Source organism: Pseudorasbora parva, chromosome 17, assembly GCF_024679245.1.
Source record: "Pseudorasbora parva isolate DD20220531a chromosome 17, ASM2467924v1, whole genome shotgun sequence".
NCBI lineage: Eukaryota > Metazoa > Chordata > Actinopteri > Cypriniformes > Gobionidae > Pseudorasbora > Pseudorasbora parva.
In genome coordinates, this window is record NC_090188.1 from 28,317,732 (window position 1) to 28,341,472 (window position 23,741).

Below are 23,741 nucleotides of genomic sequence, written 5' to 3' on the forward strand. Positions count from 1 at the left end.
CATTGCTCTGTGGTCCATTTCTAATGCACACATGCTCACTGTTGGTGCTCTCAGTGGTGGACAGGGGTCAACATGGGCACCATGACTGGTCTGCGGCTATGCAGTCCCATACACAACAATCTGCAATACACTGTTTATTCTGACATATTTCTGTCAGAACCAGCATTAACTTCTTAAAACGATATGAGCTACAGTAGCTTGTCTGTTTGATCAGATCACACGGGTCAGAATTCATTTCCCACGTGCATCAATGAGCCTTGGCCATGACTCTGTCGCTGCTTGACCACTGTTTCTTCCTTGTACCACTTTTGATAGATACTGACCACTGCAGACTGGGAACACCCCACAAGAGCTGCAGTTTTGGGGATGCTCTGACCAAGTCGAATAGCTATCACAATTTGGCCCTTGTCAAACTCGCTCAAAACCTTACACTTGCACATTTTTCATGCTTCTAACACATCAACTTTGAGGACAAAATGTTCACTTGCTGCCTAATATATCCCACTCACTAACAGGTACTGTGATGAAGAGAAAATCAGTGTTATTCATGTTACTCAGTCATGAATGATCGGTGTATATACATATATAAAATCTGTGTGCTCACTGCTGCTGCATGCTCCAGCTGAGAGAGGGGTCCCAGAAGACTGTGCTGCATGTCTGCCACACGTCGATCAGCATTTGAAAGCTGCTCCTCTAATGGATTGACATCAAACACACTACCCATCTCTGTCAGCACACTGCTGAAACCCTGTAGAGTCCGTCTCATCTGAGCGGAGTCATCCAGAACCATCTGAAATACACACACACACACACACACACACACACACACACACACACACACACACACACACACACACACACACACACGAAAATAATACAATAGTGATACACTATTAAACAAGGTTCAAACCCTCAATGGGATGATGTAGTTTGCTTCTAGGAGGACTTATCCTGTAATAAGAAGCTGTCAGCTAAATTATAATGGCGTATCTAAAGATAATACCTGCAGTGCGTTCACATGACTGTCGAGGCATCTGGCAGTGGTGTATGTGCAGGGTGTCGTAAGCCAGGACTGAGCCTCTAAGATCCAGCTCTGTGACCCCTTCACCATCTCCTCATGCTCCTGCAGCCAGTCACGGACCTACATGGAGATAGTTTGAATAACACACTTTAAGTAACATGATGCAACTGAATTCAGTTATTATTCAATGAAACTTGTTTTTCCTTCCATCTCAATTATCATGTTCAACTTTGCTAAATTTTAGGTGAAATGTTCCTTTAATTTTTATCTGTGTGCAGCAAAGCATCATGAGAGTCTAAACAGGTGACCTTGCCGAGGAAGGTGGTTCTCTGTTCAGCCTGTTTGGTGAGGCGTGTGTGGGTCTGCTGGGTGTGGGCCAGGTTATCCAGAATCAGACGGGTCTCATCCGGATGCATTTCACTAACATCTTGAAGCTCCACCTCGACCGCCGTCAGACGAGTGTGTAAATTGTCCAGCTCGTCCCAGATTCGCTGTGAGGGAACAATATAAAAAAAACACATATAAATCTTTCATAGGTTATTTAAAATGATCCTAGACATCTCAGTAAACAACTAATTTAAAATGTTTAAAACAACAGAACTTGCACCTATAGGCCATAAGCAAATGCAGGTGCATTTTGAGCTTTTAGACCGACAACATGTTTTTCATATACAGTATGGAAAAGTGTTGATTTTAAATTATATTATGTATTTCTAATGCACTATTATATTGTGTATTTCATTTAATAACAGCTTAAATCAATAAATCTTAATACATTTTAAATTTGTTATTGTGAACGTGCATCAAGTTCACTGAAACCATACATGAAGCACTACATCTGCTACACTGTAACCTGTTATATGAGCACTAATATGAATATTATGCTTACAATACAAAATGTGTAAAACAGGTTTTAGACTTGTTTATACGGGTTGTAGACTAAACTCATGTCTGACCTTCTGTGTGCTCTCAGCTTCATTGAAGTTCAGGTTCTTCTGCTCTAACCAGCTCTGAACTGATCCCAAACCTGCTTTAATCTCTGAGATTTTAGCACCCAGCCTGTGAAGTGGGCCACTTTTCTCCACGGCTGTCTTCACCTGTGCGTGAGATAAATGGAATAGACAGTCAAATGAATTTAAAAGCAAACAAATCTCAATTGAAACCAACAAAATGGTTGATGAGTATGTGCTGATTATATGTCTCTGATGCAGGGATCTAACTGTTCTAGAGTGAGATGTTCTTTCTCGTCTCTTAATTCATTCAAGATGAGATTAAACTGCAGCAAGTGCAATGTTTGCTGGGTGTATGCGAAGCACATTTAGTTGTACGAGTTCAGTTACGAACAAGAACATTTTATATTAAATTAAGAAAAAAAGGGTTTAGACAATTTTTTTCATATATAAAGAGCTCTCAACTCAAAAATAGCAGGTCTGTTATGGTGACTGTAAAATATGGGTCCTGGAACATAAATTGGGCACCACTCTAAAGAATGCATCAAACCTGCTCCTCCACTTCCAGTAATGACTGAGAGACTTCCTGTAACAGTCCCTCTATCTCTTCGGGAATTGGTGTGTTTTTGTCAGAGTACATCATCTTCAAGCTTTCTGAAATGCGCTGCAGAATGGCCTTTTGGGTACACAGCTGTGAGTGAACCTCCTGTTGAGCAAAAAGGAACATTACTCATCAATTATGTTACATTAGTAATGGGTGCATCTATGTGCTGCACAAATAACCATTTTTCCATTTAATTTAAAAAATACTTCTCGGTAAAAAAGTTTTTTCCTAAGCAAAGCTCATCATAAACAAGAACAGAATAAGTGACTTAATTTGATTGGTTGCCCACATAACACAAGCATTCACTGAGGGCAGAACTGACTTTGCAAAGTGAGTACAAAACATCTGAAACTTGTTGTTTCTATGGTGAAAATATAATTATATTCTTTATTATATAAGAAGAAAAAGATCTTGGGTGATGTTTTATAGGTCACTGCCAAGTTCTTAGAAATGTTATTTTGGACTACCAGAACTATCCTTGTCATATTATTTAATACATTTACTTGTCCTTGTGACAACAAGTTGGCTTCATGCTTATACACCAGACCAATTTACTATGTTAAAATCTTTTTCTTTTTTTTTATTCAAAATGGTTTCACTTCTTTTTAAGAAATAATAGAATTGAATGGCAGTTACTGTACGTCTTTAGGTGTTTTACTTTATGTCAAACTATAATATAAAACGAATAACTAATTATTCATTAGGAAATTGAAAACATATGAGAAAATATGAAAATATGATATGTATATTAGCAAATATTTAGCAGACTGTTTATAAGGTAAATTTATATATATAATAAAAATAGGATATATATTTAAGAATGGAAACGAGCCCAGAATTACCATTTTTAGATTCTACTGGATATGAAATAACTACAAAAAACAAAATAAAAACAGTATAATGAAGAAAATGCTTACCGTACATCAGAAAGCACATAGAAACGATGAACAATGCAATATTCGGTTTATGCATATCAGTACTTCATATAGCACCAGAATCACTTTTTAAGCACTATAAGCTCACTGGTGGACCCAGTCACTGATGATGCTCTTAGTCCCTCAAGCTATACGATAACAGAACCAGGACAATTCACTCAAAAAGCTCTCTATCTCTCTCAACCCTATTCACCTCTCTGGCTCCAGTTGGTGAGATTAAGCTTCTAACCCCTATTTATATTATAATGAGCCATTTAAGATGGGAAGAAAAGCTGCATAAACACGATCCCAAAATTACCAAAAACCCAGAGGGATTTACAGTCAGAAAGGACCAAGCTTGAGAGAGAGAGAGAGAGAGAGAGAGAGAGATCCATATCCATTCAGATTATTCTATTTGGCAACTGTGTTTCATTATGACTTCTGTTCTTTACGTTTTTATGTTCATTCCTACACAATATGTTCCTTTATTGCTTTAGCATTTTGTCAATATCATATGTGAAACTTTCAAGCATACTGAAATGATGTGTGTGTAAGAGAGATAGAGAGTGCATTAGATGACATCATTATTGGCCTTGGGATCAAACCTGGAGGATCCACTTACAGGTGTGTGTGTGTGTGTGTGTGTGTGTGTGTGTGTGTGTGTGTGTGTGTGTGTGTGTGTGTGTGTGTGTGTGTGTGTGTGTTTATGTGTGGGAAAATCGGAATCAAAAGTGTGTGCTTGAGAAAAAGAGAGAAAGACTGTGTGTGTATCTGAAACAGTGAAAAGAAAGAGGACGTTGGACATGACTCAGCTCTTTAACCAGAACACTAACAAGCTAATCTGTGTGTGGCAAAGAGGTAACGACCGAGAAAAACAGCCTACAGCACTGTGTTTGAAAGAGAATAACTGTTAAAAAGTCTTTGAATCTTTAAGATATGTGTGTTTGAACTGATTGGATGAAACAGCCTATTCAGCAGAAGAAAAAAAACAAAAACAACTTTAACAGTGTTCAAACTAGAAATAAAGCACTAAAGAGCAAAGCTTTGTTTTAACCAGCAACAGTTGTGTTTTCTTGGTTTCAAAGCTAGTAGTGTCGTTAGTTGTTGCTAATTAATTCTCTAAACAAAAGGGACTTCATGAGTGAGAGGTATTATTCAGGGCAGAAATAATGAAGATTGCTGGTCGCAGTCAGGGACAAACAGAACATTGTGTTAAAGGTTTAGTTCACTCAAAAATTCTCTCATTAATTACTCACCCTCATGTCGTTCGACACCCGTAAGACCGTTTATCTTCGGAACACAAACGAAGATATTTTTGTTGAAATCCGATGGCTCAGAAAGGCCTTCATTGACACCAATGTAATCTCCTCTCTACAATAATTTTATGTAGCAAAAAAAAAAAAAAAACGACATATAGTGATGGGCCGATTTCAAAACAAAGTTTAGAACAGTTATGAATCAGCGTATAGATTCATGATTCATGACCGTTCGAAACTTTGTTTTGAAATCAGGCCATCACTATATAAGTCGTTATTTAGTTTTTTTTTGCGCACAAAAACTATTCTCGTTGCTTCATAAAATTATTGTTGAGCTCACTGTAGTGAGATGGGCTTTGTAATGACGTCTTTAGTGTCTTTTATGGGTCTTGAGAGAGGAAATGACATTGGTGTCAATGTAAACCTTTCTAAGCCATCAGATTTCAACAAAAATATCTTTATTTGTGTTCTGAAGATGAATGGAGGTCTTACGGGTGTCGAACGAAATTAGAGTAAGTAATTATTGAGAGAATTTTCATTTGTGGTTGAACTAACCCTTTAAAAGCAAATCTCCCTTCTTTCTTTTCCATCTCATAAGCTTTAGTAATTATCAGACTGGAGTGATAAATTTACTTACTGTACCAACCTAATAATTTACCGGTAAATATTTAACTCATGAAATGTAAAAAAACCCATCTAAACTAGATAAAGTTTATTAAAACACAAGACACAAGACAGATAGTCTTATGTAACCAGACCTTCAGACTGATGGCAGAAGGTTTGGACTTTATCGAAGCTTTCATTGGTCAAGGACTGCCCAAGAGGAAGTTTGACTGACATGTAACGCAACCAATCACAGTTTGTTTTGTTCTACATCATGTTTGTCGGTGTGAAAATGTAAAGTCGATGCCACTATAATTACAGACCGACGTGCATCTATAAATTATTCATTCAAGAACAGTGTTCAAATAACGGTAGGCTTGGTTGCAGCCAAAAAAAGTAATACTCCTCAATTGGAAAACGCCACATGCCCCTTGTTTCCTGAGATGGTTAAATCAAATGCTTTATGTTATATTTAATATTAAAACAGATTTATATTCCAGATGGAGGGATTTAACAATGATATATTTTGTAATCCTCCCCTTCCATTTTTTTTTCCTTCTCCTGTGGTGAATTATCTGATTTATAAAACAACTGTGTATATTGGCATTTATGTTAATCTTTTCAATAATTATTCTTTCTATATTTGCTGACTGAGACAATCCAGATGTTGTTGTTTTTTATTTATTTTTTCATGGTATGTAAATGTTTGTCCTTGGTTGTCCTATGTTGTTTACTGTTTTATGCTTTTGTGTCTGTTAATATAACTTCAAAGCTTTCAATAATATATATATATATATTATTAAACTTGAATACTGTGAGAGATGTAATCTAAAAAAAAAATCTAGAAATCACAATATATGATTTTTTAACTATTTATTTGTATGATACATCTGCAAAAAATATTTGAACACCTGTCTATCAACTAGAATTCGGACCCTCAAATACCTCTTAGTCTGCCTTTAAAATGTCCACATCCACTCCATTTATTATCCTAAATTAGATGCACCTGTTTGAGGTTGTTAGCTGCATAAAGACACCTGTCCACCCCATACAATCAGTAAGAATCCAACTACTCACATGACCAAGACCAAAGAGCTGTCCAAAGACACTACACTGTAAAAAAAAGGCAAATTTTGAACTTTTGCAGTACAATTGACTTGGATGTTTAAGTTATTTCAACTTAAATTGTGTTAAACTGACTTTAAAAAATGAGTTACTTCTTGTATAACTAATAAAAACAAGTTTAACGTTTCTTAACTTATTTTGATGAGTTAAAACAATGTAAAAACATATGTTGTCATAACTTATTGAACATATAATTTTTTACAGTGTAGAGAGAAAATTGTACACCTCCACAAAATATAACTTTTTGGTCATAATTCCACTAAACGTGTTTGGAGGAAGAAGAATGATGAGTACCATCCCAAGAACACCATACTAACTGTGAAGCATGGGGGTGGTAGCATTATGCTTTGAGGGTGTTTTTGTGCACATGGGACAGGGCGACTGCACTGTATTAAGGAGAGGATGTATTAAGGCTATGTACTGCAAGATTTTGGGGAAAAACCTCCTTTCCTCAGTTGGAGCATTGAAGATGGGTCGAGGCTGGGTCTTCAAACATGACAATGACCCAAAGGCACACAGCCAGGATAACCAAGGAGTGGCTCTGTAAGAAGCATATCAAGGTTCTGACGTGGCCTAGCCAGTCTCCAGACATAAACCCAACAGAGAATCTTTGGAGGGAGTTCAAATTCTGTGTTTCTCAGCGACAGGCCAGAAACCTGAATGATCTAGAGAAGATCTGTGTGGAGGAGTGGGCCAAAATCTCTCCTGTAGTGTGTGCAAACCTGGTGAAAAATGTAATTGCAAACAAAGGCTACTGTAACAAATATTAACATTGATTTTCTCAGGTGTTAAGTCTCTCACAGTGGACCTACGATGACAATTTCAGACCCCTCCATGATTTCCAAGTAAGAGAACTTGCAGGATGATCAAATACTTATTTTCCTCACTGTATATATATATATATATATATATATATATATATATATATATATATATATATATAATATATTAGTGGTGGGCCGTTATCTGCGTTAACTTATCGGGCGATTAAAAAAAATAACGATTAAAAAAAATCTATTCTCAAAGTTGGGTTGGGAGTTGGGTCTATACCAGCGTTTCCCAACCGGGGTGCCGTGAGCAGGGGTCCCGTGCAAAAGGTGCACTTGCACCACGTTTCATCTCACATCTGATGATCACATCTGTAACTTAAAAATAATGCTTTATGTACGTGTTGGCTTCTCAGTGATACATCACAACAGCGATAATAAAAGAAAATGTGAGCAAAACGGGCTCTCTTTGTAAACTGTTCAATGCATGCGAGTGCTGCCATATGTCCGAATATGACCAGTCATTTTCACCATCATCACAACGTGTAGAGCCAGAAAAAGCGAATGAGAACTTGCGCGCACTGTGAGAAGATCTGTCTCTGTGCACTCATCCCAAAGTGCGCACACGTCTCACAGCACGCAAATATTGAGTTATCTTTCAAGTCTTGCGCTTGAACGGACAAACTCACACAAAAAGTATGTCAACATGTCCATCTTGATGAGTATCCAAGAAGACATAGTCTGTGTATGCCTTAAGTGAACTGTATAGAGTCGAGAAAGACGACGCATATCCTTGCATTGGGTCTTAAAGGGGCAGTAGACTTTACTGCTGTCTGTCACACAAAAGATCACTCACTGCTCTTGATTGAATAGCTTTTGTAAATTTAATAAGGATTAATCTTTAATTTAAACAGTGAAATATGCAATTATTTTACATTTGATTACTTTATTCAATTTCTTTACCTAAAAACTAATGTTAGACCTTTTCTGAAAAACCTGAAAAGCATTGTTTATTTTATTAGTATCTTTGCTCAATAGTATTTATTTGTGCTGCGGCTTGTATTTAAGTGAATTGTTCTTATTTTCTTTATTTTTATTTGACAGTTGTCCTTTTTTTTCTCTGAAAACAGTAAATACAGACCCGTACTGACACCGTGAACCTAAAACCGTGATACAAACCAAACCATGAGCGATCTGTACCATTACACCCCTAGCATAACGTATGTGATAGGGTAGCACTAGCACACACATTCTGAAAGCCTTCGGCAGAATTCAGATGAGCCATTTTAATCTAGATTAATCTAGATTAATTTCAAAATGAATCTAGATTAATTTAGATTTAAAAAAATAATCTATTGCCCACCTCTAATTGTTTCTAGTCGGACCGTTAAAGGACACAAAACACATCTCTTGCAGACATCCTGTAGAATCGGACGACGACTTCAAAACTCCTGAAGTGTTTCCAGATAGATGTGCCATGTGCATTGGACATTCAGACAACGGTCCATGGGCAAGATGTCTAAATCTGAGACTACAAGACAGATAACTAACCTGTAGCTGTTTCTTGCTGGGTTCGTGCTCTAGTACAGAGAGGAGAGAGATGGCAGATTCCAGCCATTCTCTGACTCCCTCCAGCTGCTCCTGCACTCGTCCTCTTTCCTCCAGCTCTGTTCTTACTGCCCTCTGACCCTGAGTGCTGCGCTCCTTCAGACTGCAGAACACACAAGTCAAAACATGTTAAACTATCAGTCCATGTCCATACTGCAAAATGGATGCAATGAATGCTGATAAATGTCCCCAAACCCAGAAATTGGTATGTTCTTGTACAGCATAATATAAACATTAAAAATAAAAATGTTTAGCTGAGACTGGGTGGTTTAATGTTCTGAAGTATGGATTTGCTTGCTGGGCCTCTCTGTGATGGGACACTGGCATCCAATTTTGACCCACTTTTCGTGTATAAGCCAAATGATTTGTAATTAATGCATGAACCACTGGGGCAAGGAGTCCTCAATTGGAAATATTAGGCCAAATTCAGTAATGTTTTGAGAAAACGATAAGTAAAGGAAAAGAAAACTGAAACAAAAAAGCCAATTAGTAATAAGCTAAGTAGATTTCTGACCTATGGTAACGCTCCTGCAGGGCTTTAAGTTTTTGGCACAGCTCAATGGGCGGGGCCTGTTCCAGGTGGGGGGGAACCCCAAGCAACCTCGCAGCTCTTAATTCCAATGCAGAGAGAGCTCTGTGTTCACAGTCCAGTCTGTCTTGGTACTGGGAACAGAACAGCATCAGTTCCTGTAGCTCGTCACCAGTCAGATTCTTTCTGCTGCTGTCTGGAAGTTCTGCCTCCACCTGCTCCAACACACTGGCTGCCTGCTCCACCTGCAGAATTACATACAAGGAAAACAAGCTTTTTTCAAGTTTCATTGTTATTTCACATGAATGTTGATATACAGTAGGTCAAATAATCACTAGCAGTTTTAGTCATGACACTTACACTCCTTGTGACACAGCTCCACTCTGCTTCCACTTGTCCTGAGCGTGTTTGCAGATCATTGGCACAGCGCTGCAATCTTGCCACCTGCCCCCAGATGGCACTTACTGCATCTTCCCTATTGGCTCTGCATCCATACAATAAACACCACTCTCTCAGATTCTCCAGTTTTCCAAGGAGCATCCCAACCTCTTCCCCTAGAGCCTAAAAAGATAAGGAATATGTTTGAATATACTAGCCTAACAGACAAGCCATATGTGTCTCATTGCATAAGTCGGCAAAACATAAATGATACAGATATGGAAGCTCTAGCATAGTTCTGCATGGAAGACTCCTATGTCACCTCTTTCATTAATTATCTATCTAGCCAATCATTATTCATCATCTGTAGTATCTAAGTTCGGTTCCCACCCATTACTACATTTGTAGATACTGACGCCGACGTTCACCCCCATTCTCCCCACCACCAACAGGTCAGTCCCTGTCCATACATTGGCAGGAACTGCAAGCATCCGTACCCTCTGGATTGGGACTATGGACGGTGCGAACTGTATCATTTCATCTATGATAGTCATTGTAAACAACTGTAATTAAATCTTATTCAAAAGTTATTCTCGCCTCCTAAATCTTTTGAGTAGAACTTTTAGTTACATGGTGAGCTAATGCTAACAAATGCTAGTCGTTCAACAGAAAAGGGTTTTATTTGCCTTTACCTTGAGTTTCAGTTGCTGGTCTTTGCAGTCTCTGTGTGAAGTTATTTTTTTGGAAGCACATTGTGATAGCAATGTTTCTGAGTCTCTCACTTGCAGGCAAAGCTCCTCATAGCATTTACGAGAATGTTTCTGGGACTCAACACACCTTGTTATGAACAAGAAATTGGTTACTTTCAACATGGGGCATTTAGAAATTGATGCCAGAATATATGATGATAAGATTTGATAAGCATAGTGAACATATTGTATGTAAAATAAATGCTAATTAAGTACCTTACAAATACATTACTGAATGTGATTCCTTATTTACTGTGATGGAAAAAAAATGATATCTGTACACAGTATAAATAAGGTTTCATACTATGTACCTCTTCAGAGATTCTAGTTGTATTTGGGCCTGGGCCTTGAGGGTCGATAGCCTGACCAGGAGCTCGCCTAGAACCTCTACATGTAGAAATTGAGTTTTCTGTGGATTGAAGCAGGGATGCTGTGGGTTTTGAGTTTGAAGCTGTGAAATATGTGACTGGAACTCTGTGTCTAGGGTCAATAAAGCCTGCTGAGTGTCTTTGAGTCTTTCTGAGCAGCTTCTAGCAGAGCAGATTGAGGGAAGGAGGACCAATGCAGCTCTTTGGAGGAACCGAATAGTATAAATCACTGCCTTGGTGTAGTTCCTCAACAGTTCTTTGGCTTTAGTTAAACTCACCTGAAAAGAAAGTATAAATCTTCCTTGAAGTCTCTATGCTTAAATAAATATTTTCAATAAGATTTCTGTGTATATTTATAAACATTTATATGTATACCATTTATATTGCAAAGAAATAGGTCCTTGAAATTGTGAGTCAAAGATGAAACACATCATAAACTCACCATTCGCTGATCACACCTTTCCAAAACCATATCTTTCAAGCAAATAAGCTGTTTGGAATCCTGAGGAGGTTGAGCTCCAATCTTTTTTTCAAGAAACTCAAGTACACGCATTCTAGATTCTACAGTCTTTCTGATCACAAGGCACTTTCTTAGTTGTTTTTCAATTACTCCCTCTTTTGGTTCAATACTACAAGGCTTTTCTAGCTCTTCATTGGTGTCTTTGAGGAACTGCTGAAGTACTATTTTTTCTGATGGGTAGTGAATATGTTTCAGCAGATCCCATTCCAGTATCTGAAGATTATTGTTCACTGTCAATTCTGAGGTTTTGAGGCTTTCCAAGATTTGTTTAAGTTTTATTTGTTCAGCAGAGATCTGAGATGGATAAAGATCTGCAATGATTTCATGGAGTTCAACTCTTGTTTCCTCGCACAAGAGTTTTATTAATGCGATTTGGATCAGTAGGTTCTGACAGGCTCTGTAGCGCTCCTCTTTGTTGATGCTCTCATCTTTGGTCCTTGGAATCTGGGCCTGCATTTCTTCCTTTAGATCTTCAATGTACTGACTGAGGCTCAAGTACCTTTCATGAGCTTGTGCTTTGAGATCCAAATCGATCATTTTGTGGTGCAGTTCAGTGATAACACATAATAGCTCTCGTCTCTTATCCTCTGCACAGGGAGTGACTTGTTCAACCTGAGATTTTCGCTCCACAATCATTTGTTTAAAGGGTTCGATAACAGAGAGGGTCTCCTTTGTAACAGGAAACCTGTGGGTTTTTAAATCAACTAACATTTGTCTCAGGCTGTTCTCAAGAGATGATACCTTCCGTTGAGTAGATTCTTGGTTCTGTATGACATCCATAACTTTCTGGCAACAGGTTTTCTCATAGATAACAATTTCTTTGATGTCCTCTTGAAGGTTGGTAAGTTTCCCATTGAGCTGAGTACTCTCTGAGACGCGTAGCTCTGATGCAATGTCTCTGCTTTTCATCAGAAGGGCTTCAATGACAGCAGACTGCTTTTCTGCCTCTCCAAGCGTGTCTTGGATCTGCCTCACCCTGCGATCCAGGTCTGCCATACTCAAACTTTGATAATCCTCTCTCCGCAAAGCCTCCCTCCAGAGATGTCCGACCACCCAGGAATCAACATCTGCTATCTGCTCTGACATCTTCTCCCGGGTTTGAAGCCCTGACTCCATCTCTTGAACTGCCTTGGCCAGTTTTTCTGACGTTGATTTGGACAAGTCCTCTAGGGCCTTCAAGGATGAAGTCACCATTGAAACATCAGCCTGATCTAGGTCTTGAATAAGTTCATTGACTTCCTCAACCAAAGCCTTCAACTGGGTTTGCTTGAAACTCATCTCTGACTGCAATTTCTTTAAATCTTTAATTTGTCGATGGACCTCTTCTGGAAGCAGAGACACCTTTTTCTGTCGTCCTCTGATGTCAAATTCTGTCTGCTTTGCCCAAGCTAGAGCATCTGTTATTACTTTTAAAATTTTACTTAACATTGGGTTGCTGCTGATAGGGGTTGCAGCTGCTAACTCTTCACCTATTTGATCTAGCTGATTTTTAATATGCTGAAGGTCCTTCTCTATGCTGGATATCTCTGTCTTGAATTGGAAGTCCTGGGCAAGTTCCTCAGAGGTCTGCTGAAGGTAGAGGTACTGCTGATGGGTGGAAGTGAGATCAGCATTTATATTCATCATTTCTTGAGCTCTCTTGCCATCCCATAAAACTGGTGAGGATTTAGATGTATCCAAGGTTTTCTGAATGTTCTTGAGATGCTCTTTTAAGGCACCGGCCTCTTGAAGAAGGCTGCTACTTTCTTTAGCATAAGCATTAACCCTGTAAAGAGCAATCTCTGCATCCTTCACTAGGGCCCGCCACTGGCTTTGCAAGTTGTTCTGTTGTATTTCCACAGCTTGCCTCTCGGGCAGACTGAGGTGGGGGGATAGTTTTGCACATGTTTGAATTAGGTCACCAAGAGCTGTCCTTTCCTGCTCCATGTTTCTCAAGAAAGAGCGCAGCCTCTTCTCCTCATCAACACTGCTCACGGCTGGAGATCTAGCAATATACAAGGCAAATTTGTGTTTTCCATTCTAATAACAAGAGGTTTAATACAGCAATACAACTTTCTCCGTTTTCAGAGTGATAAGTACAGAAAGCAACTTGCTTAGTAATAAATACTCACATTCTTAGTGCTTTATGCTCAGTTTTTAGTCTCTCCAGAGTAGCTTTGACTTTCTTGATCTGTCTGTCAAAATCTGTAACCATTTGTAGTTGTACTTCCTTGGAGTGAACAGAGCTTGCTGCATCCCACAATACTGCACTCCATTGGGCGCTTAGCTGTTGCATGCCCTCGGGGCCACTATTGCCAGTGACGATGTCTCCATTAGCCTGGTCTTGCCCAGACAGAATGGATACCTGTCTCTGGGCACACCTTCTACATTCCTAAAATAATATAACAATACAGTAGAAAATACTGAATGAGCTCACCTACAGCCATAACTCAGTATTCTTTTATACAAATGATTATTTTTTTAAAACAGCAACACTGCAATGACATATTAAATAGGATATAGGCTATAGAAACTGATGTTTTTATGGAGTTGACCCACCTCAGCTTCCTCTAGTTGTTTGGCCATGTCTGCGGAGTTCAGAGCAGCTGGGCAAGTTCTAAGGTCCAGTAAATGGAACACTAGTCTTTTTAACTGAGCTTCAAGATCAGTGCTGGACTTGTCAAGAAGTTTCTCTGTACAGTCATGTGGTATACCCTAGAAAAAAGAAAAAAAAACTTTCTGAAAGGTCAGCTGACAATGCACATTTATTTGTGTTTATGTTTATTTTAAATGTACTCAATATATAACATATTGACACTGTTTAAATTGATTGAAATAGTTTGAATTTGATGTTATAGTGGTTCAATTTAAATATTACCTCCATGAGTACACTTTTTGGTCCTTTTTCAATCATGTTTTTGATCTCCATGAAGATATCCTTCATTGTGGGTCCCTTTGGCTCCTCATCTTCCTCTGCTGGACTCTCAGAGATTTCAGTGGTGAGACCAACTTGCAGAGAAGCATCCACATCTTGAACATGCTGCCACACATAAAAGATTAACAGATTAAACTTTTTGTTGAATTTAAGACTAGCAACTACAATATCAAAACTCAACTATGGTAAACACACATACACACACTCACACACAAACACACACACACACACACACATAATCAAACTCAAACTCAAACTCAAAATGCCATTAAAAACATACACAGTACCATTAGGAAGATAAGGAACAATATATATGTGCATATATGTGGCTTCTCTATGCACATGACACGATAAATTAATTAAATGATGATAAATTAATTAAATCTATATTCACTGATAGAAGGCCTTGATAACTCATCCATGCAGCATGGTGCAAAATGTGATGGGATTGTCTTTGTAGTAAGTCAGCCAAAGCCAGGCCAACATGTGAGGACACAACAAGGAGCCAATTCAGGAGCCACTGGTGTTAATGGAAACTTTATTAGAAGATTGTTTTTTTCCATCAGAGTTAAAACTTAATGTGTTAGCTGTGCTTGGTATTGGAGACAATTGAATTACTGCAGAAAAGGGGAATGATTTTGCATCCTCAGTTGAAGATCCAACATGCAGATACCACACCATCATGCAGGTTTGTTCCTTTGGTGAAATCATGCATATTAAATTTACCTGCATCTCACTGATGCTCTCTGTTTGACCGACTACACTTATGGTTTCTGGTACCAAGGTTTCAGAGTACTGCCCCTCCTCTTGCTGCTCACGACCAATCAATTGCTTTGTGTCACACTCCTCTTTATCTTCCTGTTTGGTTATTGGATCAACATCAGCTTCCACTTCCAGTTTTGCACAAACCATTTCATTCCCTGAACTTTCTTTGTGGCTGGTTGTTGGAGTTGGTATCACCTGTGGCTCTTCTGTCATTAATTGAATGCTGTCAGCTTCTATCTGGCCTTTCTTTCGCCTGGTTGGTGGAGTTGGTAAGACTTCCTCAAGTTGACTTTTAGGAGTGGTGGAAACTATATCAGTCTCTGCTTGGGTATCCTTTCGTCTCAGAGGTGGAGTTGGTTTAATTTTGCTCATCTCTTCTTTCGATTCATAAGCACCTGTGGCTAACTCTTTTTCAACTTTGCTATCTTTCCTTCTTGTTGGTGGTGTAGGTTTCACAAAGGTCTCTTTCTCTTCTTGGTTTTTGCAAATTGCCAATGTCACATCACTTTCTACTCTGCTAATTTTGCGTCTGACAGGTGGAGTTGGTTTAACAGTGGGTTCTTTGCCGTCTTGTTCAACGGTTTGTCCATCATCACTTTTTCCAAATTCAGCACTGTAAAATAATGTGTCACTCTCTGGCTTATCCTTACATCTTCTTAAGGGTGGAGTGGGTTGAGTCTCCAGATCCATTGATAATCTTTTATCTTCTCCTTTCTCTTTATGTCGTCTTGCTGGTGGTGTTGGTTGAGTCTCCAAATGTAGAGGAAAACTTTGATCTATTTTTTCTTTGCGTCGTCTTGCTGGTGGTGTGGGTTGGGTATCCAGACTGAGCGATAATCTTCCATCTTCTTTTTCTTTGCGTCGTCTTGCTGGTGGTGTGGGTTGGGTCTCCAGATTGAGCGATAATCTTCTATCTTCTTTTTCTTTACGTCGTCTTGCTGGTGGTGTGGGTTGGGACTCTAAATCAAATGAAAACCTCTCACTTTCCATTTTCTCTTTACGTCTTCTACTTGGTGGAGTGGGAAATACTTCTCCCTCTATCTGTGATTCAAGGTTTATAGATAACCTATCACCTTTATGTCGTCTGGTGGGAGGTGTTGGTGTGGGTGTGACATCCACCTTGTCAAATTGGACCTCAGTTTCACCCTCATGCCATCTACTAACTGGTGGAGTTGATTTAGGCTCAACTTCTTTGGATTGTGCTTCATCAACAGATGTGACCTTTTTTGTCACTTCCTTCTCAGTGATAAGCATGGAGTCCCCACCGTCTAGTTTCTTCTTGTTTGATTGTACATCAGTTTCACCCTCATCTTCTCCCCTGACAGGTGGCATCGATTTAGGTTCCACTTCTAGGGATTGTATGTTATCATCTAATGAAGCCATCTTTATCTTTTCTTCCACAATTACATCAATGGCCTCTAAAACTTCAGGTTTCTCCTCTGATGTTGTTAAGATATTCACCTTGTTTGATTGAATATCAGTCTTTTTCTCATTTCTTCGCCTGATTGAAGGCGTTGTTTTCTGTTCAGCTTCTATGGAATGTGGTTTTTCACTTGTCTCCTTGATTTCTTCTTTCTCTTTGATATGCATGGCATCTCCACCTTCAGTTTTCTCCTCTGGTGAGACATCCATCTTTTTTGGCTGGGCCTCAGTTTCCTGGTCATTTTGCTGCTTAATTGAAGGTGTCAGTTTCGGTTCAGCTTCTAAGGATTGTGCTTTATCACCTGATGAGGTTGTCTTTGTCTCTCCTTCTACAATAACTTTCATGGCCTCTTCAACTTCAGCTTTATCCTTTTGTATTGAGACATTTACCTTGTTTGACTGGCCATTTCTTCGCCTGACTGGTGGCATTAGTTTAGATTCAGACTCCATGAATTGTGTTTTTTCACCTGATGGGGTCTTGTTTGTATCTTCTTCTACAATGACATCTACGGCCTCTCCAACTTTAGGTTTCTCCTCTGGTGTTAGTAAGACATTAATTATTTCAGATTGTACCTCACGCTCCCAGTCATTCTGTTGCTTGATATGAGGTTTTAGATTAGGTTCAATTTCTGTGGATTGTGCTTCACCACCTAATGGGGTCTTTGTCTCTTCTCTCCAAATGGCACCCATGGCCTCTTCACTTTCAGGTTTATCCTCTAGTGTTGAGACATTCATTGTATTTGTTTGGATCTCAGTTTCTCCCTCATCTTGTTGCTTGATTGGAGGTTTAGGATCACAACCTGAGAGGGTCTTCTTTGTCTCTTCTACAATGACATGCATGACTTCTCTAACCTGCCTTGTTGGTAGGATTTGGTTTTCTTTATCCGGGTCAGATTGTTCTGATGCTTCTAGTGGTCTGTTTGTGTGGGCTAAAACCCCTGTTTCTGTTTCAGTAAATTTTGCCTCACCTTCTATCTCTATTCTTTCTGATACTGAACATTCTGATCCCTGAATCTGTGTCTGAGTAGGTTCTCTTAAAGAAGTAGCTTCATGAGCATGATGTCTTTGCATCTCATCCCCCTCAGGGAAGTCTAGAATAATATATCGCCGTTGAATTTCACGCGGGCCATTATTTGTAGTCCAGTTGCCCTCTCTGTCAGCAATTGCAGAATTTGGTCCATTGTTCCAAGAAAATGTTCCAATACCTCTTGAAGCAGCATCTCCACTACCTTGTGTTTCAGCAAGTGGGTCTGCGGTTGTTTGCACTTGTCTGTTAGTGTCTATATCAGTGAGCTGTGACTGTTCTGATTCTATTTCTGAGCTAATATCTGACACACTCATCATACCTGCCTCATTAAGAAAGGATTGAATGCTGATTGCTTCCTTTTCTATGTCAGAAGTTTCAACTTCTGGAGGGGCCAAAGTTCCATCATCTTGTTTTCCCATTGTATTCTCATTTACAATAGCACTAGGAGAGGCTGTACTCACTGTACTGTCTGTGGGTGTATCTACACTCTCTATGTGCACAGTATCTACATTTAAAATGAGGACAGCATCCCTTTTTGTTTGTTTTTCACCTTCTAAACCAGGTTCCTCTTGAAAATGTGGAATATATGAGCCCTCATCCTTTTTATCTGACTCTGCAGTCACTGCTTCAATGCTCACACTCTCCATTCTATCAGCAAAAGAGTCTAAGCTCACAAACTTAACAGACAACTGGTTTTCTTGTTCTTTAGAGCTCAGACTTAGAATTCCACAGCCCTGAGAGTCTGTCTCTTGTACTGTGGATTCCAAGCTGTGGAGAGCAGCAGACAAAGAGTTGGGCTTCTTTTCATCTGCAATCTCATCATTATCAGCCTTTGTTTCCAAACCAACAGAAACTAAATTCTCATTTTCAGCTTCATTTGCTCCATGGCTCCTTGTAGAAACAGCAGATTCATATATTCTTATGTGTGAATCAGATAGAATCTCTGTGGTTAACGGTACAATTGCTTTTACGTAGGCCTGTTCAGTGCCAGTTTCTAATATTGGTGGTGATTTTCTTGCAGCATGACCTTCTGTTTCTGTTGTAGTTTCTGAAATTACGCATAGAGGAATCTTGCTTTCAGGGTTTTCAGATGGCTGTACCTTAGCCTGTTCATAGTTATCTATCATTTCACAGCTCTCTGTGATAAAGGACGAGGTATAAAGCAATTCCAACTGTTCAGAATCCTTTGTCGATGGTGTCACAGCAGAAACCTACAAATGGTATTTATCATACATTATTGCTGCACATTGTATGTTAGTTTGGCTGGATACAACAAAAGTCTAGAAATATGTTTTCATGTTTTTTAATGTGAAAGTTGTACCTGTGAATCTAACCAAATACTTTGAGCCTCTAGTGATAAACTCTGAGCTTCCTGCTTCACCTTCTCCTCAAGATTCTGAAACAGAAACTCATCTACTTAAACTACTAGATATTACATTTAAAACACGATCCCACATAATTGAGTAATACTCACCTTAAGATCCTGTTTAAGGTCATTCATGTGAGTATCTGCCTCGTTTAGGGTTTTCAGTCCATCTCTTTCAAGTTTGCCAGCTAAGTCAGGGCCTAGACAGTCCCTCAGGAGTTCTTTATGGGACAGCGCCACCTGCAGGCTTTTATGTAGTTGCACGCCTTCCTCAATTGCAGCCTAAAGAGTAAAAATGTTGTATGTTTATACTGAAACAGCAACCTTACTTGTTCAAATAGTACTAGTATATTGCAGGTATGATGTTTTGCACTCACATACTGCATGCAAATTAAAACACAAACACACCTGCATGGATGAGGCTGAGCTGCAGGGAGGATTTGCATGCGTCATCTGGTTCCATGACTGAATGTTTTGTAAGGCTTGTCTCACACACTGCACAGTGCTGTCTGCACAGTCATTCTGTCTTTCCGACAATTTCGATCGCAGACTAAAAAAAAGAAAAAAAGAAAAGAAAAGATGATTCTCCAAAAATGCACTTCCAATAAATAAATATTATATTGTAATATAATACAAAATTATGCTATAATAGTGAGAAACATGCTATCAATTATACAATTAAATAAAGTAGATTCAGATTTAAACACATTGTTAAAGACATTTCTGTTTTAAACAGTTTAAAGTTAGTCAGTATGCACCTGCAATATTGTTGTGTAACGGTGTCCACTATCGAAATGACATCACTAGGGGGCTCCTCATGAGGCGGGACCATTTGAAGGGCCTGGCCAAGGTCACAAACTTTACCCTCTAAAGCCTCAAGGTCTCTCTCACATGTCTATGACAAAATAATTTAAAAGGAAAATTGTTTGGATTCACTGACCATTTTTAAGTTTTAGAACAAACCAACTGACATATAATAATCAGCATACTCCCACAATACCTTGAAGCTATGCCAGTTCTCCTGTAGCTGACTGATATTCTGGCTACCGACTAGAAATCCTAAAGAGTGGTCCTGAGCACGGAGCTCATCCAGGAGGCCCTCTGCCTGCTCTCTGAGAATCTGTGCCCTTTCAGCAAGCCTGAGGTCGATTTCACTCAATCTGGCCTCACAAACAGCTAACCGTTCCCTCATCTCCTTCTCTGAGAACACACAGAGGTCATGAAGATGGCTGACCTCTAAGGTCAGGGCATCACAACCTCCTGGAGTGCAAAGGTCCATCAGGGAATCTTTAACGGCATCCAGTTCTTTCATTTCTTTCTTCTCCCTGTCTACGGTCTGAAGAAGTGCCTAGACAGGTAAAGAAACATGATCATTTAAAAAAGGGAAAACAATTTGAGCTGTCAATTAATTCACAATATAAATCCAGTTGATTACAAGGAATTACATGCTTGGATTGCTCATGGTAAGAATATTCCTTATTCAGTATAAAGGGGTCAGGGAACTTATTTAACTTATTTTTTTATTAAATAAGTTAAATTAAATGAATGCATTAAATTGACAGTCGCAATAAATACATATATTCAAACAGGATTCAAACAGACCTTAAGAGTGTTAATAGAGCCTTGTAACTCATGGCGTTCAGTGGGCAGGGCACCGAAACCTTTGACTTGTTCTCTCAGCCAATCCTGAGCTACAGTGTGCTGCTCAACTAGCTGAGCACAAACTCGCTCTCTCCGTATTTCCTCTTCAAGATTTACGCAAAACTCCTATACAAGCAAACGTACAAAAAGAACGTCATACACAAAAATCCGGTTTCTATTATTAGTCACAATTAGTCAGTAATATTTAGCACAGCACTCCCCTACAGCCTTACTGTAAGCTCTTTGATCAACTTAGGTATGCACTCCTCCATGGTGGCCCAGGATGGATCAATCCAGCTGGAATCACGGGTCAGCTGGCTCATCTCCCTCCCGAGTGCTCGGACAGCAGACAGAGATGGGGTCAGGGCTCTGGTACGGTCTATCAGACTCTTGGCCTGCTCCACTGTGTGCCTTCGATCCCCAAAACCAGGCCAGGGAAAGTGGTGTGGCAGTGCAGCTGTCTGCTGTTTTACCTGCTCCAGACGAGACTGAAGCTGTTCCTTCTGACACTGACAGGACAGGAGGCGTTCCACTACACTTTTCAGCAGACTGCAAAATATAATAAAATTTATATGATATATGATTCTTTTTAGTATAAAAATGAGACTGTAAGCGCTATTAATTTACCACATTAAGTATATATATTTTTTTTTAAATATGTATTTAATCAAGCAAGCTTATCCATTCACAAAAAGCCATGCCTATTCAATTACATGGTTTAAATAGTTTTATAATGTCTTAAAATTATCTTTTTTATTTAAAAATAATTTTCTCAGCATAATATAGTATTTGTAAATATGATTATTGCAATTCATTTGACTCTATCTATTTTGATTTATCAGTGCTGTGTCCAATTACTATTTACATATAATTATTATATCAAACCTATGCAGCTCCTGTGCTTGCTGCAGTGTTGCCTTCCACTCCTCCTCTACATTTTTCATTTTCTCAATGAGAGAATGTCTTGTGTCTTCGTCAAGATCTTTACGGGTATATAGATGGTCCACTGTCCTTTTCAGGGCTGCAATCTTAGAGTTGCCCTCAGAGTGAAGATTTAGAATTTCCTGAAAGACAGAGGGGTATATATTTTTTTCTTGACTGCCACATTTTCACCCTTTTTGTAAATGTTTAAATGGTGAAATGGACATTGGTCCATTTTATTGGACCAGGCCAATTGGACATTATCAGAAGAATTTACAGTTTCCTTAATTTTTTTTATTTAGTTTCTCCATATTATACTACTTACTTGTGCTTTGCTTAATCTCTCCTCAATCTGGTTCTGTGTACCATGAGTGCTTTTCCCCAGTGAGTCCAGGTCATCTTTCTGTTTCTTCAACCAGGACCAGGTGGTCTCCTCCTGGGTATATACATTCTGAAGCTCCTTTGCAAGAGAATCCTGTAGCTCAGCCTTGTTCTTTATTTCCTGAGCTCTTGATAGGACCTTCTTCAATTCATCTTCAATAAATCTTAGGTTCAGTTGGATTTCCTGTTTTCTCTTCTCTTCCAGGCCATCTCGAGAGCATAACCCCTCTGCTTTCCTCCTCAGTGTGGCAAGCTTGTAATCACCCTCAGATTCTGAGTTCAGGATGGCCTACAGTAAATAAACCATTAAAATCAGTGAGTAAATCAGACTGTATTTTAAGTACATATTTGTTGAAGTTTGAATATCACTCTTAGTTGCTTACTTGAGCTCCATTCATTATCTCTTGTAACGGAGTATCTTCACCTAGCAATTGAATCTTCAGATGCTGCTCTTTGATCCAAGATTGAGTGCTCTCCTCCTGTTCTTGAAGATCCTGAAGATCCTTGGAAAGAGAATCCTCGAATTCTGATTGGTTCTTCAGCTCCTGAGCATCCGTCATAACTCGCATCCACTCTTGCTGCACATCTTTTAATGTCTGTTGGATTTTCTGATATTTGTCCTCTTCTAGATCTTCATAGGAACATAGACTCTCTCCTTGTGTCTTTAAATCAGCAAGTTTACAGTCCCCCTCAGATCTATGAGCTAGTACTGCCTAAAAAACAAACCAGGATATTCATCTAGAACATTTCTATTTTGCTTTTCTTCATGCAGCCCATCGTAGCTTTTATAGGTTTTCAATAAATATTTACTGTTCCAGGATATATTTCTTAACTAAGGATAATGGATAAGACCCAATAAATCACTTTATGTGCCATTTATATTTTTGTAGCCCTGCATTTTGAATGTGTTGGCTACTTTTAGTCATCTGATACAATCCAATGTATGCCTTTAGATTTTTATCTGTTTTCAACATAAATAACGTGATGCTTAGAAACAATATTTTGACAGGGAAGTCCCTATAAATAGTCATTTCCAATAGACCTATTATATTTTATCATAAATTAGGCCCACTCACTTACCGCACCATTTAAGGGTTAAATATTCCTCTCTATTACCTTAACTCCATTAAGCCTCTCTTGAATGGAAGATGTCACAGGAAGGGAACCCAAGGTCTCTCTGAGCTGTCTAATCCAGGATCGAGTGTCTTCTCCCTGATCACAAAAGGTTTGTAACAATCTGTAGAGAGATTCCTCATGCTTGACCTGGTTCTTGAGCTCTTGGGCAAGTTGTAGCACCTTCCTCCACTCCTCCTCTATCGCTCTTTGGATCTGGTCAATGTGGCTCCTCCTCTCATTGTCAAGCTCTTTATAAGAACATACATTTTTTCCTTGTCTTTGTAAACTGGCCAATCTGGAATCGGCTTCATCACCAAGGTCCAAGACAGCCTAGAGGATATACAGCCATTATTCCCCAACACAATACGTGCATTGCAACCTTTAGATTTAGGTAGATACGTATCATTTGAGAGTCCTAGAAAGGGCCTTTCTTTTTTAACAAACTTTTTGCTCTGCCCTTACCTGTACTTTGACTAGTTTTTCCTGTGGCTGAAGTTCCTTCCCCAGACAGTGCAGTATTTGCAGTTGTTCTCTCACCCAGGATTGGGTGCTCTCTTCCTGGGCCTGTAGATCGTTTAGTTCCCGGGAGAGAGTGTCTTGAAGTTCTGCTTGATGTTTTAATTGTTGAGCCGTATCCAGAACTCTTTTCCACTCATCTTCAATGTTTCTAAGGGTGTGAATGAGCTCCTGTCTTCTGGTGTCCTCCAAAATATCATGAGCACATAAGGCATTGCACTCTTCTTTCAGAGCCACCAGTTTAGAATCACCTTCAGCACTTAGATTCAGAACAACCTTA

General features: G+C 39.1%; 1 protein-coding gene across 2 annotated transcripts in view; it reads right to left on the bottom strand.

Moving 5' to 3' along the window:
- The window catches only part of syne2b (spectrin repeat containing, nuclear envelope 2b), a 131,305-nt gene that overhangs the window by 72,053 nt on the left and 35,511 nt on the right, over positions 1 to 23,741 (bottom strand). For both annotated transcript variants that reach the window (XM_067422571.1, XM_067422570.1), the window contains 27 exons: positions 23,408 to 23,737; positions 22,946 to 23,275; positions 22,213 to 22,542; positions 21,774 to 22,118; positions 21,413 to 21,591; positions 20,761 to 21,076; positions 20,489 to 20,653; positions 19,887 to 20,234; positions 19,645 to 19,781; positions 19,295 to 19,436; positions 18,995 to 19,168; positions 18,842 to 18,916; positions 15,033 to 18,731; positions 14,250 to 14,411; positions 13,931 to 14,086; positions 13,504 to 13,763; positions 11,315 to 13,376; positions 10,816 to 11,150; positions 10,448 to 10,592; positions 9,738 to 9,938; positions 9,363 to 9,622; positions 8,792 to 8,951; positions 2,522 to 2,677; positions 1,978 to 2,118; positions 1,330 to 1,512; positions 1,004 to 1,141; positions 605 to 790 (listed from right to left, as the gene is read on the bottom strand). In XM_067422571.1, coding sequence (XP_067278672.1) covers positions 605 to 790; positions 1,004 to 1,141; positions 1,330 to 1,512; positions 1,978 to 2,118; positions 2,522 to 2,677; positions 8,792 to 8,951; positions 9,363 to 9,622; positions 9,738 to 9,938; positions 10,448 to 10,592; positions 10,816 to 11,150; positions 11,315 to 13,376; positions 13,504 to 13,763; positions 13,931 to 14,086; positions 14,250 to 14,411; positions 15,033 to 18,731; positions 18,842 to 18,916; positions 18,995 to 19,168; positions 19,295 to 19,436; positions 19,645 to 19,781; positions 19,887 to 20,234; positions 20,489 to 20,653; positions 20,761 to 21,076; positions 21,413 to 21,591; positions 21,774 to 22,118; positions 22,213 to 22,542; positions 22,946 to 23,275; positions 23,408 to 23,737 — 11,115 coding nt within the window. The remainder of the gene's footprint in view (positions 1 to 604; positions 791 to 1,003; positions 1,142 to 1,329; positions 1,513 to 1,977; positions 2,119 to 2,521; positions 2,678 to 8,791; positions 8,952 to 9,362; positions 9,623 to 9,737; positions 9,939 to 10,447; positions 10,593 to 10,815; positions 11,151 to 11,314; positions 13,377 to 13,503; positions 13,764 to 13,930; positions 14,087 to 14,249; positions 14,412 to 15,032; positions 18,732 to 18,841; positions 18,917 to 18,994; positions 19,169 to 19,294; positions 19,437 to 19,644; positions 19,782 to 19,886; positions 20,235 to 20,488; positions 20,654 to 20,760; positions 21,077 to 21,412; positions 21,592 to 21,773; positions 22,119 to 22,212; positions 22,543 to 22,945; positions 23,276 to 23,407; positions 23,738 to 23,741) is intronic.